This window comes from Oncorhynchus nerka, linkage group LG9b, assembly GCF_034236695.1.
Source record: "Oncorhynchus nerka isolate Pitt River linkage group LG9b, Oner_Uvic_2.0, whole genome shotgun sequence".
Lineage (NCBI taxonomy): Eukaryota > Metazoa > Chordata > Actinopteri > Salmoniformes > Salmonidae > Oncorhynchus > Oncorhynchus nerka.
The window spans coordinates 6,052,688-6,071,360 of NC_088424.1; the positions used below are offsets into that span (position 1 = coordinate 6,052,688).

General features: G+C 43.2%; 1 protein-coding gene across 1 annotated transcript in view; it reads left to right on the plus strand.

Annotated features, from left to right (window-relative positions):
• The first annotated feature begins 132 nt into the window (after nucleotides 1–132).
• Nucleotides 133–18,673, plus strand: part of LOC115114188 (protein wntless homolog) — a 27,992-nt gene continuing 9,451 nt past the window's right edge. Inside the window, exons 1-6 of the mRNA XM_029642247.2 lie at nucleotides 133–465; nucleotides 3,525–3,797; nucleotides 9,522–9,646; nucleotides 9,933–10,094; nucleotides 10,324–10,460; nucleotides 14,616–14,784. Coding sequence (XP_029498107.1) covers nucleotides 360–465; nucleotides 3,525–3,797; nucleotides 9,522–9,646; nucleotides 9,933–10,094; nucleotides 10,324–10,460; nucleotides 14,616–14,784 — 972 coding nt within the window. The 5' untranslated portion in view covers nucleotides 133–359. The remainder of the gene's footprint in view (nucleotides 466–3,524; nucleotides 3,798–9,521; nucleotides 9,647–9,932; nucleotides 10,095–10,323; nucleotides 10,461–14,615; nucleotides 14,785–18,673) is intronic.

The window sequence follows — 18,673 nt, forward strand, 5'->3', positions numbered from 1 at the left end:
AAACACATCAAGCTTCACTGAAAACGTTCCTTTGCATAGCCCCTGGCTGGCATAATAGAGGCTGTTATGTTATTATTCGGACAAAAGCAACCTGGCATTACGAACCACTATTGCTACGCTGCGGCGCTCCACAGATATTCCTGCAGTGTAGTGTTCGAGAAGGGATAGGCAGGCGTGCTATTCCGTCATGTGATTCTCCTTTTTTCTTCCTACAGTCCTCCTTCGAAGTTGATTTTCAAGCGAGGCAGTGCTGGTGCCCCCTCAATCTCGGCATCTGGAGTGCTAACTAGATGCGGTGACTTTCGTCCCGACTCACCTTATTTTTCCTCACCCGGCGTAGTTTTCAACAACTTTTTAAGATGGCCGGGGCAATTATTGAAAACATGAGCACCAAAAAGTTGGTGATCGTGGGAGTGATTCTGCTTTTGTTCCAAGCGTTTTCTTTTATGGTCGGTGGCTTGATTGGTAAGCATGGTTTTCCCAATTGTGTTCTCTTCTGTTGCAACCTTTGGCTTTGTTATTCGACATCGGCGGTTGAATGTCCACTATTTGTCGAGTACATTGAATATTCTATGTAGGCCTATCAAATAATGAAAACAATTTAATTATTTAGTCTATCACTGTTGTGATTTGTCATGTGAAAGTGTTGTCTATGTAACTACTAACAATGTAGCCTTTAACGAAGTTACATTGTATCAAACGTATCAACTTTTGATAAGTTGCAAGAAAAATAACTTACTGGTGGTATTCGTCTGCCTCCAACTCAATATTTCCCTCTGTATTTGCATTTACTAATACAAAGCACCTTTCCTATATTTAATAATACCGTTATTGTAAAGTATTGAGTGAATTCACTTTTAATTTGCAGTTTTGTTTTCTCTTGAAGAATGACATTTTTTACTGTAAAACACCATAGGAATTGGTGTGTATAACTTCACTCCGATCCAGCACAGAACGTTGTCTGCCCCACTTCTCTCCACCTTCTTCTCATTATGTATGTCTGCTCCGTAGCCCCAGGCAGGCACCACCTCTTTATTTCCCCCTTGCATCTCCTTCTCTCCCTAAATCACAAACCCCTCTCAGCATTGCATATTTTGACTTCTGCAGGTGCCATTTGCATGACTCTGCTCACTGACACACACACACACACTCGCGCACATACATACTCATACAAACTGCCACAAACTCAATGCCTCAGTAGTTGAGTCCTATGAGGCCTGTTGTTACAGATCCCAATCTCTGGTTAGTTTTGGCAAAACACTCCAGTCAGTCAGTCAGTCAGTCAGTCTGTCTCCTCTCCTTTCTAGAGCTGGGTGGCTGCTGATAAATGAGCTTGTTTGGGCTACTCCTGCCCAAGATAGTTTTAATGAAGCCGGATGCCTTTTGTATTTGCCCGGTGGCCGGGGCCAGCCAGGGTAATTGAGTAGAAAGGCGTTCGTCTCCCCCTGTTATTGAACAACTCCAACACAGCGTGAGGTCACTGGGCTGAGAGACGGCCATTATTGCGGACACACTGGGGTGGAGACTGGAGGAGCCGTGTGCTCCCAGATTCTCAGGGTGCCAGGATAATTTAACTCTGAGGGGTTCCGTGGAGCTGGTTTAATTCAATTTGGCGTGTCTGTGCTTGTTCCCGAGTAGGCCCAAGTCCATTGTGAGGCGACATTGGCGCACCTAGCTAAGAAGACATCTCTCTCTCTCTGCGAGTGTAGTTGATACTCTTCTCAAGATGGCCTTGGATTACTTCTGAGGGGGGTGCCAAAGGCCTAGCCTCAAGGGTTATTTTATGCTGTGTTATGTTTTTGTCTGTTACCCTATTGAGAGTAAATGGGCTCAACGTCTGCTAGTAATGGAGACCGGTCACACTTGATTTGGATAGTCCATCTGTAGATGCTCTACATGGTCAAACTATCTAATGATAAGCAAAGTTGGTTGCTAAGGTTACGCTTAGGGTTAGCATTAGGTTTAGAATAAGGGTTAGGATTGGTAGATGGTAAGTTGAAATGTCACTCAGTCTGTAGAGCAACTAAAAATGGACTATCCAAAGTGTTAAGTAGGGGCGATCAGCACAGACCATGGCATTGTAATCAGACGCGTTTCCTTGTTTTAGCAGGATAAATTATCAAGAGTATATGAGATTTTAGAACTGAAGTAACTCCTGCGAACTCGGTGCATTGCAGGTGCAGGTGTCTCATATTCCTTCACTTTGAGCAGGTTTTAAAGTGAATTATAGGCACTGTAGTATACATAGTAGAGTTTAGAAGTTATTTTGTTCATGGCTGATGTCTGTATCTGGCCCTAAGGGCGTGGTCTGGCTCTTGTTGATACCTATTATCAATATACCCGGGTCCTTTTTATGGACCTACGGTCCCCTTAGTGACCAAGAGGGTCTTAACCACTGCTTAATCACACCTCCGACACCTTTTCTTACCCTGTCGATACCCTTTTCTAGTCCTCAAATCTATTCCGTCTTTCATCCCTCAAGCCTCCTTGCTCTATCTACACGGCACAGTTCATGTTTTTTTTTTTTTTTTACCTCAACCATATCCTCAGCTTTCTAATGCTAATGTTTAGTACCTTTCCCAACGACTAGTGAAATCCTATGAGAGAGTGGCCAACCTCATCTGGCTCATGAATCTCTATATGGATACAGTATTATGACTTGAGTGCTGGGGGCTTTCCCGGGAGCCACCTTTTAAAGGGATTGGGCCTTTACTACAGGGTGTTCTGTCAACATGGTTAGAATGAATTGTCACTTTGTTTAACCAGGATTTGGCTCGGTTTGATCTTAAACTCAACTTCTTCGCGTGTGCGTACTTTGTTGAGCTTGGTAGCCGTCTGACACAAGTTAAACTCCGGAACAACGCTTTGATTATGAGGTTGGAAATGTATTAATGTTTAAAACCTCACCATTAGCCTAACTGTGAATGAATTATTTGTAGTGCATTCTGTAATTGAAGAATATAATAGGCTTTTAAATTTTTTTCCCCCGATGATTGCACATGGGCTTTATGTTTCAGCACAATAATAAAAAGTTACACAATACACATACAGCATATATATATATATATATATATTTTTACACCTTTATTTTACTAGGCAAGTCAGTTAAGAACAAATTCATATTTACAATGACGGCCATACCCGCTGGGCCAATTGTGCGCTGTCCTATGGGACTTCCAATCACGGCCGGTTGTGATACAACCTGGAATTGAACCAGGGTCTGTAGTGACGCCTCTAGCACTGAGATGCAGTGCCTTAGACTGCTGCGCCACTCGGGAGCCAAGCATTGAAATGAGAACCTCAACAAAATTGCCAGTGTGGTCCGCAAAGAAAAATTCCCCCAAAACGCTTATTCCGTTATTCTATAGCTTATACCATCAAACATAGTATTAGATGAGAATTACCATTTTTTATTTCTCCACAAAAGGTCTCATCCTCAGGACAGATGACTAGGACATCTTATGGATCTAGGTCAACCACCATAGTGATTGGGCAGTAACTTAGCAACTCCCCTCTCCCTGTAGCTCCCAGCCCCACCACGGCAGTCCACTACCTGGCTACCAAATGTGTGGACGCGGTCAAACGTCACCAGAGTGGCAGGTGGTTCATGCCCTGGGGCCCTAACCAGTGCGACAAGATCCAGGACTTTGATGAGGCTATGTCCAAGAAGATCGAGGCCAACAACATCGTGTTTGCCGTCCACATCCCCCTGCCCAACAAGGAGATGAGCCCCTGGTTCCAGTTCATGCTGGTCATCTTGCAGTTTGACATCGCCTTCAAAATGTACAACCAGATAGGTAAGGGGAAACTGCAGACTCAATGTGATTGGTGTTGATTTTCTTTCATTTTTTTGACTGTGTGTTATTTTATTGTCAAGTCATTCTTATCTTTGATCGTTGTCTCTTTTTGTGTTATGTTGTGTCTGGGCGGGGGCAATATGTTGTTTCTGTCAATTGTGTTTTTTTTTAGGATGTTAATTGTCTGTCTCTCTGTCTGGTATGTATTTGTTGTGTCAGTGATTCATGACGATTCACAAGTACAAGCATCTGTATTACCGCAAAAATATTTGGGTGCTTTGCCCTTTTAATTAAATTTTTACATGTTTTGGTTGCTAGCCCTTACGCTCCTTGTGGATCCAATTGATAAAGTATTCAGATGTGCGTGTATGTAGATGCTGTTAATATTAGTGTCCCCCTGTCACCTCAGGGTATTGCCTGCTTTTGTCCTCTTTATTGTGGCGAATGCATGAGCACCCAGAGGAATGTGCCTTTTCTCTTCTCTCAGTAGATTGGATTTCCCTCGCACTGAGAGAAAGGCCTAACAATGATGGATATGCTGCTGGTTCTCCATAGCGATACAAGCCTCAGGGCTCCATGTCAGTGGCTTATAGTCTCTATAGAACAGGTAGCTGGGGGCTGCTCGAACTGTGGTGGGCTGTCTCAAATTGGACACTGATAGCTTTGCAATTTCCTATTATGGAGTGGAATAACACTTTGCTGTGCACATTTTTCACCCCTTCTCTTTGCTTATCCCTACGATGAATTGTAACATGGTACATCACTTGGAGTGTTGGGGAGGAGTTTCTCACTTTCCATTGCAGGGTAGTGTATCCTTGAGGTCAGTGTAAAATGAGAAAATAAAAGCCCTTGAAATATTGAGTCATTTTTGGCAGCTGGTGTTTGCTCAATTAACTGTCACCTGATCTGATAAAATCTACATCATCAAAGCAAACATCCCACATCTCCCTGTATCTCTTAACATTCCTTTATGTTCAGACCAGGAAGGGTTTGCCATGGTCCTTATCTGAACATGGTACCCTTCAGATCTGTGCCCAATTTCAATCTGAACCCAATGTACTTCCTGTACACCCATTACAATATGGCAATAGACATAGGAAAATGTCACCATCTTTCTTACACCAATTCCAGTCCCTTTCTCCCAGAAGAGCTCAGGTGTAGGGATGAGGGTTTGTTTTGGAAGTGTGCACAGTTATTACATTCAGACAAGGATTCAGACATGGCAACCGTCTTCTGATCTGGCATTAAGGGTCATATGGAAGCTTGAGCTTGCTTCTCCCTTCCTTGACTTCCTTGACGGCAAGTGGAATATCTCTGTGTGCGTGGTTGTTAAGGAGAGGCCACTGACAGGGCGGGATCGGAGCTGCGCCAGATCTGGGGCTGTGAAAGAAGGGATTAGAGGGATAACGGAGGACTAGCGAAGGGGGATTGGCGTGCCGGCCTGGGAAAGTGACGGGGGCAGAGATGGGGACCAACTTCTTATGTTGTTACAGATGTCTTGCTAACCTAGCGCAGGATGCACGGCATGTACAGTAGGGCACGAGGCACTCTGTAACATCCTCCTCTCAACAAAGATACGTTGCAAAGTATAGTTTAGAGCAGTGACGCACTGCATTTTTACTACAATAGAAAAGCTAAAAGTAAAGTTTGATCTTGTTTGACTCTAGGTTAAACTGTATACTCCAATTTGAACTATAGCTGTGTTTCAGTATGTAATGTTACTCCTCAAAATGTCGAGTCATTAAAAACAAAAAACCTCCAGTCCCCAGCTGGGCGTGAGCTTGTTTACAGCTTGTGCTGCCAGACTAGTCATCGACTCAATACCCCGTCCAAGAATTCCACCCACCCATATATGGGACGGTTGTCCACCCCACACTAATCCGCCTGGGCAGACTGCCTCTGATCACCTGCCAGAGGTTTTACTGTGTGGGGGCCTGAGGATCACCCTGATGTCAACAGCTGTCTATGACCGAGCCACAGAGGAGAAATGGACAGATTGCCTGTGCTTTAAAAATAAATACACATCTAAGAGTCGCCATGCACAGAAATAGCATGCGGCTGCATATAAAACGACGCATTCAGCTTCAGTGCTGAAACGTGTAGCTGTAATGTAACCGATCGCAAATCAAATCCAGGTTGTCCTTGCCACTCGACCACATTAGCTTGCTGAGCTCTTAGGTCTCATTTTGGTCTCAACAGAGGTCAGATGGTCTCAGGCAGGAATGTTCGTCATTTGTGGCTCGCTCTGCAAACTACCTCTGTAACATTAACAAGGAGCGGAGTTGCAGTTTGTTCAAAGAATAGAACTTCCAGCAAGCTATTGACATTGAGCTCTTCGTGATTTACTTTCTCACGGCATCCAAATCTCTCTGAGAGGTAAGCAATGAAAACCATAACCCTTCGTGTGTCAAAATGGCATCGGCCTTTCTATAACTCAAACAGAACCACTTTCTTTAGACATTTACCATGCCGAAGGTTGGTCCCTGAGATGAATTGTCCCCTTTTCTTTCTCCCCCTCCCCACTCCACCCAGGCAACAGCCACCCCTGGCAGGGGTCCAGCAATAACACAGCTGTTGAGAAGGCTTAGTGGCGATGGGCACTGCACTAGGGTGGAATGTTTGTGTGCGGTAAGCTGACATTCAGGATATTTGGCGGTGTTCACTTGAGGGGTGGGAAAGAGGGGTATATGGAGACAGTAGAGGAGAAAGGACTGCCAATAACTCCCCCTCCCTCCTTTTCCTCTCTTCCCCCTCTCCCGGTCAGGGCACCGGGTTTCTTTCAGGGCTCTCCAACTTGTTTCATAACCACATGAGTCTCTTTGGAAGGGTGAAGCACAGATCTAAAGCCTCTGTTGGCATTCTGACAGCCATTTTGTTTCTCTAGGCACTTAAAACCAGGTTCAGCTCAGCGTTTTGCACCTTCAAGTCAGTAATATTGTATCATTACCAACTGTATAGGAGACTGAACTGAAGGCCTTACGTACATGTACGTAAACTATCTTTAAGCCCCTCAACAGGGAAATGTTTTGGATCATTAATCATCCTTGGACTATTTTGGGATCAACATGGCATGCCGATGTGAGATTTTGGTGCATCTGTTCTAGAGGTCGACAGATTTATGATTTTTCAATGCCGATACTGATTATTGGAGGACCAAAAAAAGCTGATACCGATTAATGAGGCCGATATTTATTTTATTTTATTTATTTATTTATTTGTAATAATGACAATTACAACAATACTGAATGAACACTTATTTGAACTTAATATAATACCTCAATAGCCTCAAATAAATAATGAAACGTGTTCAATTTGGTTTAAATAATGCAAAAACAAAGTGTTGGAGAAGAAAGTAAAAGTGCAATATGTGCCATGTAAGAAAGCTAACGTTTAAGTTCCTTGCTCAGAACACGAGAACATATGAAAGTTGGTGGTTCTTTTTAACATGAGTCTTCAATATTCCCAGGTAACAAGTTTTAGGTTTATAGGACTATTTCTCTCTATACCATTTTGTATTTCATATACTTTTGACTATTGGATGTTCTTATAGGCACTTTAGTGTTGCCAGTGTAACAGTATAGCTTCCGTCCCTCTCCTCGCTCGAACCAGGAACACATTGACAACAGCCACCCTCGAAGCAGCGTTACCCATGCAGAGCAAGGGGGACAACTACTCCAAGTCTCAGAGGGAGTGACGTTTGAAACGCTATTAGTGCGCACCCCGCTAACTAGCTAGCCATTTTACATCGGTTACACCAGCCTAATCTCGGGAGTTGATAGGCTTGAAGTCATAAATGCACAAACCGCACAAAAGTGCTGTTTGAATGAATGCTTAAGAGCCTGCTGGTGTCTACCATCGCTCAGTCAGACTGCTCTATCAAATCATAGACTTAATTATAACATAATAACACACAAAAATATGAGCCTTTGGTCATTAAAATGGTAAAATCCGGAAACTATAATTTCTAAATCAAAACGTTTATTCTTTCAGTGAAATACGGAACCGTTCTGTATTTTTTCTAATGGATGGCATCCATAAATCTTAATATTCCTTTTACATTGCACAAACTTCAATGTTATGTCATAATTATGTACATTTCTGGCAAATTAATTACGGCCTTTGTTAGGAATAAATGGACTTCACACAGTTCGCAATGAGCCAGGCGGCCCAAACTGCTGCATATACTGCTTGCACGGAACGCAAGAGAAGTGACAATTTCCCTAGTTGTAAGAAATTCATGTTAGCAGACAATATTAACTAAATATTCAGGTTTAAAAATATATACTTGTGTATTGATTTTAAAGAAAGGCGTTGATGTTTATGGTTAGGTACATTGGTGCAACGACAGTGCTTTTTTTTCACAAATGCGCTTGTTAAATCATCACCCGTTTGTTGAAGTAGGCTGTGATTCAATGAGAACTGAACAGGCACCGCATCGATTATATGCAACGCAGGACAAGCTATATAAACTAGTAATATCATCAACCACGTGTAGTTAACTAGTGATTATGTTAAGACTGATTTGTTTTTTATAAGATAAGTTTAATGCTAGCTAGCAACTTAACTTGGCTCATTGCTGCCCTTGCGTAACAGGTAGTCAGCCTGCCACGCAGGCTCATCCTGGAGTGCAATGTAAGGCAGGTGGTTAGAGCGTTGGACTAGTAACTGAAAGGTTGCAAAAACGAATCCCTGAGCTGACAAGGTAAAAATCTGTCGTTCTTCCCCTGAACAAGGCAGTTAACCCACCGTTCCAAGGCCTTCATTGAAAATAAGTATGTGTTCTTAATTGACTTGCCTAGTTAAATAAAGGCGTAAAAAAAAATATATTTTTTAAAAATCGGCAAATCTGTGTCCAAAAATACCTATTATCGATTGTTATGAAAACAACATGAAATCAGCCCTAATTAATCGGCCATTCCGATTAATCGGTTGACCTCTAATCTGTTCTGTCTTGTTAGTATTTTTCATTACATGCATTCTTTCCTGCATACTTTGAAAGTTAAAGGGATAGATCACCCCTTGAAAGTTTCTCCAACGTTTTCATATCTCAAACAGTCTCAAACTCCAGATGAGCCACCTTTTTAGGACACATTTTCAAGATATTAACTGAAATCTAACTGACAAACTTTTTGTGGGCTGATCTATCCCTTTTAATAAGCCCAGTACCACATGTTGTAGCCTTTGGAATAGTTTAAAGTTGCACTCGTCGTCTATAGTGGATGCATTGTCTAGGAAATGAATAGCATTTCATGCAAGTGAAAGCAAATGAAGTGTCTGCTAATTTGACGGCATGAAAATGACCCAGTGTTGCTCTTAGCACAGATTGTATGTGTAGCAGTCCAGATTGTGGATTTACAGTGTTGAATGCATTCTTTTCATAGCTCTAGACGTTGCTTCCTCTGGTCTTTTCCCGAAAGGCTGTGACTGTCTGTCATCCGAGACTTATTTCACCCCAGTCACCGCTGGTTTACACCAAAGTAATGTTGTCATAGCTATAAATTGAGTTACGCAATAGGGAATTGCAGGCGGAGAATTTGATTTCATTGCAAATCCACACTTCAATGCTGACCTGCTTGTTAAGACACGCGTAGAGCAAAAACAGGATATATATGCCATTATAATGAAGTCTCCCCAACTGTTATTTGGCATCTATATAAAATTTGGTAGTCGGTAAACCTTTAGGATCTCCCTAAAGTGTGATGTATTGACATCTTCCTCCTACAGAGGATGGAGCAGTGGCCACCATTGATGTAGGTGTGGCCTACAGGGATGACATGCTCAGTGAATGGACAGAGATGGCCCACTCCATAGAGCGAAGGAAGCTTAGCTGCAACTTCACCACCACCAAGGTAAACACAGGACACTGTGGAGTGTTCCAACTCTTCCCTTCCCTCTGGGGTTAAACACTTCCAGTCCTAAAGGGTTTTTTGTGCTACTGGTTTTAATCACTTGATTGCTCTGGTTTTTATTATAGTATTGGTTGGTTAGTCCACACGTGATCATTCAGGTTTTAAATCAGTCTCCCAAAGTTCTGTGGTTTCGGCTGATTTAAATTTAATTTAGTGTTTTAAAGAAATTCCGTATAGTTTGTGTCCCGTCAGACGTGTCTAAGTCATCTCTCGCTGTGCCCTGTAGACGTATGAGAACGAGGGTCGCTACTACGAGTGTGACCTGCTGCCCTTCATGGAACTGGGCAATGTGGCCCACAAGTACTACCTGCTCAACATCCGCCTGCCCGTCAGCGAACGCAATAAGATCAACGTGGGCATTGGGGAGATCAAGGACATCCGTCTGGTGGTTAGTAGTGTGTGTGTGTGGGTGCTGGAAGAGCGACTCAATGAAGTCAAATCTATTCATAAAATATCTGCGATCATTGAATATCCTTTACTTTTGTCTTGGACACGTGTGGAGATGCTTAAAAAACAAAGTTTTTCACATCCTAACTGATTGCCAAAATGGCCAAACGAGATGTTGAGGTGAACTGTGTGAAAGACTGGCTGACGTTTTTAATTTCCTATCCTATCAGGGTATCCACCAGAACGGCGGTTTCACCAAGGTGTGGTTTGCCATGAAGACCTTCCTCACGCCCAGCATCCTCATCATCTTGGTGTGGTACTGGAGACGCATCACCCTCATGACACGACCTCCTGTGCTGTTGGAAAAGTAAAAGGCCGCCATATTGTTTATGGGACTGTGAACGGGATGGTTCTTTCTTGTGTATTACGGCGTTCAGTTCTATTGGCGCTGGTTGCTTCGTGAGCTGGTGCACCGTGTAGGTGTGCATTGAGAATTGATCTCTAATCCAAAATGGATATCCTTGTCCTAGCTTCATACACACGAGTAAGGCCTTCAGACAGGGTAAAACTCACTAACCCCCAGTGGATACCAGTTAGGCCTTGGGCTTATGGCAACGTTAGCAAGTACAGGAGGAGACCTGCCGTTCGATTAGCTATGGATGGATTGTGCATCTAGGTCAGATGTTCTCAGTCCTGGGCCCCGTATTCATGAAGTGTCTCAGGGCAGGAATGCTGGTCTAGGATCAGGTCCCACTTGTTTGTCATGTAATCTTATTCATAATGATCTAAAAAGACAAAACTGATCCTAGAGCAGCAGTTGGGCAGCTACACTGTTAAATAAAAATGAGAACCAGGTGTAGCTTTTTCAAGACCTGTAGTGGTGACAACTTTATTCCAAACGATAACTAACGCCAGATTGAAATGATGTACCAATGTAATGTAGACCGATACCCTGTGCCGAGAGCTATGTGTTCAGTTTGGTTTGTCCCCTGCGGCGCTGGGAGAGTATATCAGTACGTCGCTGCGTTCACCCCAGCAGGAACGTTCGTCCAAGCGCGACACGCGCTCCACAATCTTCTAGCACTCCGCTAACACTTCTACTCCCAACCTCTCCTCCCGCTCTCCGTCTTCCCCGTCGGCTCAGAGCCCTCGTTCCCAAGTGACCGCGCAGCTCTCAGAAAATGGAACTCGAACTCTGTTTGTGGAAAGTACATGAAGGTCATTTATCAGTAATTGGCCTTGTTAAAGCACTGGAAGAAATGGCAGTAGTCCACACTGAAATAATAAACGAGTCTACACAGAGTACAAAACATTAGGAACACCTTCCTAATATTGAGTTGCACCCCATTTTGGGCGACGGAAAATTCTTGACACACACACAGGAAACTGTTGAGCATGAAAAACCCAGCAGCGAATCGCTTCGTGACTGGCAAACCGGTGCGCCTGGCACACACCACCATACCCCGTTCAAAGGCACTTAAATCTTTTGTCTTGCCCATTCACCTTCTGAATGGCACACATGTACAGTCCTTGTATAGCTTTCACCTGGTCAGTCTGTCGTGGAAAGAGCAGGCGTTCCTAATGTTTTGTACACGCAGTGTATGTCAAGTCTGTTTCCACCAAAGCTATTCCTTTATATACGGCAGTTAGTGCTCTTATTTCCCCAGGTTGTAGGTTCAGTCCTCTTGCTGCTTATGTCTCTCTTACAAGTTATGGAGCTAGCTCTGCAGCTTGTTTAGTTTAAGTGCTCTTTATACAAACACACACCTCTATCTCTCCCATCTGTATATTCGCAGAGCGCAGGACATTCCATTCATACTAGCCCAATGGAACGTATCTCGCTGCCGGCTCTTCTGGAATGTGATTAATGTTTTTAAGAGTCAATTGCACCCCCCCCCCCTCCTTCCCCCTCCCTGCAATACACCCTCCTTCTCTATCCCTCAACTGCACCCCTCCCTCCTTTTCTCCCCTCTATGCGATTATCCTTTCATCTTGTCCCGGCATGCGGGGACTTGCAGCGGTTGAACAGAGAAGCCTTGTTCTGTGTCTGTAATAGGTTGGTTTGATTTATTTATTTTAGCCAGTGTGATTTATCATAGCAGCGTGGTCCAGTGACTGGAGAGATGGAGTATGGAGTCTCCCGGAGGTCCTACCCCACGGCTCCCTGAGGGGTCTACGGAGAAACGTCCAGGTATAAGTTCTCCTGCTACACACTGGGGTTCTGTGTCCCAAGTATTTCTGATGGCGCCAATGCCTTCTCAGCGGAAGTCGTCTATTACCGAATGAATGGCCGCGCACAACTCCCAACACCATTATTCAGTTAGCTGACGACGGCACGGTGGTAGGCCTGATCACCGACGACGATGAGACCCCGCCTATAGGGAGGAGGTGAGAGAACTGGTAATGTGGTACCAGGACAGCAGCCTCTCCCTCCCAACATCAGCAAAACAAACAAGCTGATCGTGGACTACAGGAAATGGAGGGCCAGGCCAACTTCCATTCACATCGACGGGGCTGTGGTGGAGATTTGGCATGGGCCCTCAGATCCTCAAAAGTTCTACAGCTGCACCATTGAGAGCATCTTGACTTGCTGCATCACCACTTGGTATGGAAACTGTCCGACCGCAAAGCGTTACACAGAGGGTAGTGTGTACGGCCCAGTACATCACTGGGTTCGAGCTCCCTGCCATCCAGGATCTCTATACCAGGCGGTGTCAGAGGAAGGCCCCAAAAATGTTCAGACTCCAGCCATACGTCATAGACTGTTCTCTCTGCTACCACACGGCAAGCGGTACCGATGCACCAAGTCTGGAACTAACAGGTCCCTGAAAAGCTTCTACCCCCAAGCCATAAGACAGATAAATAGTTAGTCCGGGTAGCTATTTGGTTAACAATTTAACTATCTGCGTTGATCCTTTTTGCACAAACCTTTTTCACTCATCACATACGCTGCTGGTACTGTTTCTCTATCCTGTTGCCTAGTCACTTTATTCCTAGTTATGTACAGATCTACCTCCATTACCTGGACTCGGTTCCGCTACCCCGTGTATACAGCCAAGTTATCGTTACTCATTGTGTATTTATTATTACTTTTCTATCGTCTCTTTTCTTTCTCTGCGTTGTTGGGAAGGGCCTGTAAGTAAGCATTTCACTGTTAGTCTATACCTGTTGTTTCTCTCTGCGTTGTTGGGAAGGGCCTGTAAGTAAGCATTTCACTGTTAGTCTATACCTGTTGTTTCTCTCTGCGTTGTTGGGAAGGGCCTGTAAGTAAGCATTTCACTGTTAGTCTATACCTGTTATTTCTCTCTGTATTGTTGGGAAGGGCCTGTAAGTAAGCATTTCACTGTTGTTTCTCTCTGCGTTGTTGGGAAGGGCCTGTAAGTAAGCATTTCACTGTTAGTCTATACCTGTTATTTCTCTCTGTATTGTTGGGAAGGGCCTGTAAGTAAGCATTTCACTGTTAGTCTATACCTGTTGTTTCTCTCTGCGTTGTTGGGAAGGGCCTGTAAGTAAGCATTTCACTGTTGTTTCTCTCTGCGTTGTTGGGAAGGGCCTGTAAGTAAGCATTTCACTGTTGTTTCTCTCTGCGTTGTTGGGAAGGGCCTGTAAGTAAGCATTTCACTGTTAGTCTATACCTGTTATTTCTCTCTGTATTGTTGGGAAGGGCCTGTAAGTAAGCTTTTCACTGTTAGTCTATACCTGTTGTTTCTCTCTGCGTTGTTGGGAAGGGCCTGTAAGTAAGCATTTCACTGTTGTTTCTCTCTGCGTTGTTGGGAAGGGCCTGTAAGTAAGCATTTCACTGTTAGTCTATACCTGTTATTTCTCTCTGTATTGTTGGGAAGGGCCTGTAAGTAAGCATTTCACTGTTGTTTCTCTCTGCGTTGTTGGGAAGGGCCTGTAAGTAAGCATTTCACTGTTAGTCTATACCTGTTATTTCTCTCTGTATTGTTGGGAAGGGCCTGTAAGTAAGCTTTTCACTGTTAGTCTATACCTGTTGTTTCTCTCTGCGTTGTTGGGAAGGGCCTGTAAGTAAGCATTTCACTGTTGTTTCTCTCTGCGTTGTTGGGAAGGGCCTGTAAGTAAGCATTTCACTGTTAGTCTATACCTGTTATTTCTCTCTGTATTGTTGGGAAGGGCCTGTAAGTAAGCATTTCACTGTTAGTCTATACCTGTTGTTTCTCTCTGCGTTGTTGGGAAGGGCCTGTAAGTAAGCATTTCACTGTTAGTCTATACCTGTTATTTCTCTCTGCGTTGTTGGGAAGGGCCTGTAAGTAAGCATTTCACTGTAAGCATGTGACAAATAGTATTTTGATTTGAATGACAAAGGAGATTGTTCACTTTTTTTAAACTTTTTTTTTTACAATTCTGACCATTATATAAAACTAACGGACATAATAATGATGATGATATTGATTATGATCATTATGTTAATATAGTGCTTTATGGTGATGACTGGTATTTTAATTTAACCTGTTAATTTTGGTGGTACCGCTGCTGCTGATGATGCTGCTGTGTCCTCCAGGGTGATCTTTGCCCTGGGCTTGTGCATGACTTTCATCAACATCCCGGTGGAGTGGTTCTCTGTGGGGTTCAACTGGACCTGGATGCTGCTGTTCGGGGATATCCGGCAGGGCATCTTCTACGCCATGCTGCTCTCCTTCTGGATCATCTTCTGTGGAGAGCACCTCATGGTTTGTCGCCGGTCTTTTCACCTCTCCCAAGTATTCTTCTGATGTCTTAGTATCTATCCATTTGAGTTAATATGGCTGAGTGTGACTTAAGGAGAATATAAATTTAGCCAACTCGGAAGAGATAAGTACTGTGAATTCAAATTTGGAGCATGACGTGAGTGTGTTGGAGGGCGTTGGCTGACATTCTCCCGGAAAATCTGATGAGGTCGTCAGTTTGACACTAGCAAATCAGGAGCCAATCACTACAGAACAGGGGGTGTTCCCAAAGCATGTCATTGGTCCCACGTGGGGGAATATGGAGCGTCTTGATATGGAGCGCAGTTCACAATGGATGTATCTCACCAGTTGGTAACTTTTTTGTTGTATTTTCTTGTGACAGGTCAATTTGCTGCAGCATAGCCTATAGTAATATCATTGCTTTAAATCAGTCCATTCAAATTGCATTTCTGTACCTTGTAAACTGTCGAGTAGACTTCTCCAAGTGGTTGCCTAACTTGGCCTAGGCTAGATGCAGTTAATTCGGAATGAAACGTGTATTCAAAACGTAGAGCTTTTGAGCGTTTTATTTCAAATACATATTCGCTGCAGTTTACAGCTGAGACTAGAGTTTTGTACTCCCTTTCAAACAATAATACAATTCTTCTTTGTTTTTGGAACCTACGTAGGATAATTTTATTTGAAGAGAAATGCAAGCTTGACGACATACTGTATTAGGTTCTCAGTCAACTTACCTTGTAAAATAAAAATAAATAAGCTTGCTCTTGTTTGCTGAATGTAAAAGACGGCCGCCAAAATAAATGTTGAAAGGAGAGAATGTGTGATGGTCTGAATGGATATAGCAGTTATTTATTTAGACCGTAACTATTCCATCTTTGTGAAGACACAAAAGCCGTTGGATCCTATTCTAGTCCTATATTATTCAAGCATGTCGCTACAATAATAAAGAGAAGGACGACACGCAACATTCTGAAAGGTGAAATTCGGAAAGTATTCAGACCGCTGGACTTTTTCCACATTTTGTTACGTTACAGCCTTATTCTAAAATTGATTAAATTGTCCCCCCCCCCCCTAAATCTATACACAATACCCCATAATGGCAATGAAAACAGGTTTTTAGAAATCTTTGCAAATGTATTAAAAATAAAAAACAGATCACGTTTACATACAGTTGAAGTCGGAAGTTTACATTACACCTTAGCCAAATATATTTAAACTCAGTTTTTCACAATTCCTGACATTTAATCCTAGTAAAAAATCCCTGTATTAGGTCAGTTAGGATCACCACTGTATTTTAAGAATATGAAATGTCAGAATAATAGTAGAGAGAATGATTTATTTCAGCTTTTATTTCTTTCATCACATTCCCAGTGGGTCAGAAGTTTACATACACTCAATTAGTATTTGGTAGCGTTGCCTTTAAATTGTTTAACTTCGGTCAAATGTTTCGGGTAGCCTTCTACAAGCTTCCCACAATAAGTTGGGTGAATTTTGGCCCGTTCCTCCTGACAGAGCTGATGTAACTGAGTCAGGTTTGTAGGCCTTCTTGCTCGACCACGCTTTTTCAGTTCTGCCCACACATTTTCTATAGGATTAAGGTCAGGGCTTTGTGATGGCCACTCCAATACCTTGACTCTGTTGCCCTTAAGCCATTTTGCCACAACTTTGGAAGAATGCTTGGGGTCATTGTCCATTTGGAAGACCCATTTGCAACCAAGCTTGAACTTCCTGACTGATGTCTTGAGATGTTGCTTCAATATATCCACATAATTTTCCTACCTCATGATGCCATCTATTTTGGGAAGTGCACCAGTCCCTCCTGCAGCAAAGCACCCCACAACATGATGCTGCCACCCCTGTGCTTGACGGTTGGGATGGTGTTCTTCGGCTTGCAAGACTCCCCCTTTTTCCTCCAAACATAACGATGGTCATTATGGCCAAACAGTTCTGTTCTTTCCATCAGACCAGAGGACATTTCTCCAAAAAGTACAATCTTTGTCCCCATGTGCAGTTGCAAACCGTAGTCTGGCTTTTTTATGGGGGGTTTGCACTTTTCGCACCAAAGTACGTTCATCTCTAGGAGACAGAACGCGTCTCCTTCCTGAGCGGTATGACGACTGGTGGTCCCATGGTGTTTATACTTGCGTAATATTGTTTGTACAGATGAACGTTGTACCTTCAGGCGTTTGGAAATTGCTCCCAAGGATGAACGACTTGTGGAGGTCTACAATTTCTTTTCTGAGGTCTTTGCTGATTTCTTTTGATTTTCCCATGATGTCAAGCAAAGAGGTACTGAGTTTGAAGGTAGGCCTTGAAATATATCCACTGGTACACCTCTAATTGATTCAAATTATGTCAATTAGCCTATCAGAAGCTTCTAAAGCCATGACATCATTTTCTGGAATTTTCCAAGCTGTTTAAAGGCACAGTCAACTTCAGTGCATGTAAACCTCTGACCCACTGGAATTGTGATAGATTATTTCACTGTATATTATCAATTGTTGGAAAAATTACTTGTCATGCACAAAGTAGATGTCCTAACCGACTTGCCATAACTGTAGTTTGTTAACAAGAAATTTGTTGAGTGGTTGAAAAACAAGTTTTAATGACTCCAACCTAAGTGTATGTAAACTTCCAACTTCAACCTTAAGTATTCAGACCCTTTACTCAGTACTTGTTAAAGCACCATTGGCAGTGATTACAGCCTTGAGTCTTCTTTGGCATGCCACTATGAGCTTGGTACACCTATATTTGGGGAGTTTCTCCCATTCTTCTCTGAAGATCCTCTCAAGCTCTGTCAGGTTGGATGGGGAGTGTTGCTGCACAGCTATTTTCAGGTCTCTCCAGAGATGTTCGAACGGGTTCAAGTCCGGGCTCTGGCTTGGCCACTCAGGGACATTCAGAGACTTGTCCCGAAGCCACTCCTGTGTTTTCTTGGCTGTGTGCCTAGGGTGGTTGTCCTGTTGGAAGGTGAACCTACGCCACAGTCTGAGGTACTGAGCACTCTGGAGCAGGTTTTCGTCAAGGATCTCTCTGTACTTTGCGCCGTTCATCTTGCCCTTGATCCTGACTAGTTTCCAAGTCCCTGCCGCTAAAAGACATCCCCACAGCATGATGCTGCCATGCTTTACTGTAGGGATGGTGCCAGGTTTCCTCCAGACATGACGCTTGGTATTCAGGCCAAAGAGTTCAATCTGGTTTCATCAGACCAGAGAATCTTGTTTCTCAGGGTCTGGGAGTCTTTTATGTGCCTTTTGGCAAACTCCAAGCGGCTGTCATGTGCCTTTTTCTGACGAGTGGCTTCCTTGTTGGTTCCAAACTTCTTCCATTTAAATAATGATGGAGGCCCCTGTGTTCTTGGGGGCCTTCAATGAATGCATCAGTCATTTTTTGGTACCCTTCCCCAGATCTGTGCCTCGACACAATCCTGTCTCTGAGCTCTGTGGACAATTCCTTCGACCTCATGGCTTGGTTTTTGCTCTGATATTCACTGTCATCTGTGGCACCTTTATAGACAGGTGTGTGCCTTTCCAAATCATGTCCAATCAATTGCATTTACTACAGGTGGACTCCAAGTTGTAGAAACATCTCAAGGATGATCCATGGAAACAGGATGCACCTGAGCTCCATTTTGACTCTCATTGCAAAGGGTCTGAATTATTAAGGTGTTCCTGTTTTTTATTTTTAATAAATGTGCTAACATACCCATAATGAAGTAGGGATTTTTTAAAATTATGTGTAGAGGATTTTAAAAATATATATTTTATCCATTTTAGAATAAGGCTGTAACGTAACAATCTGGACAAACTGAAGGGGTCTTAATGCTTTCCTACTGCACTGTACGTGTTAAATAGGCCCTGTAATTATAAACAAATTCACTCAAATTGACTAA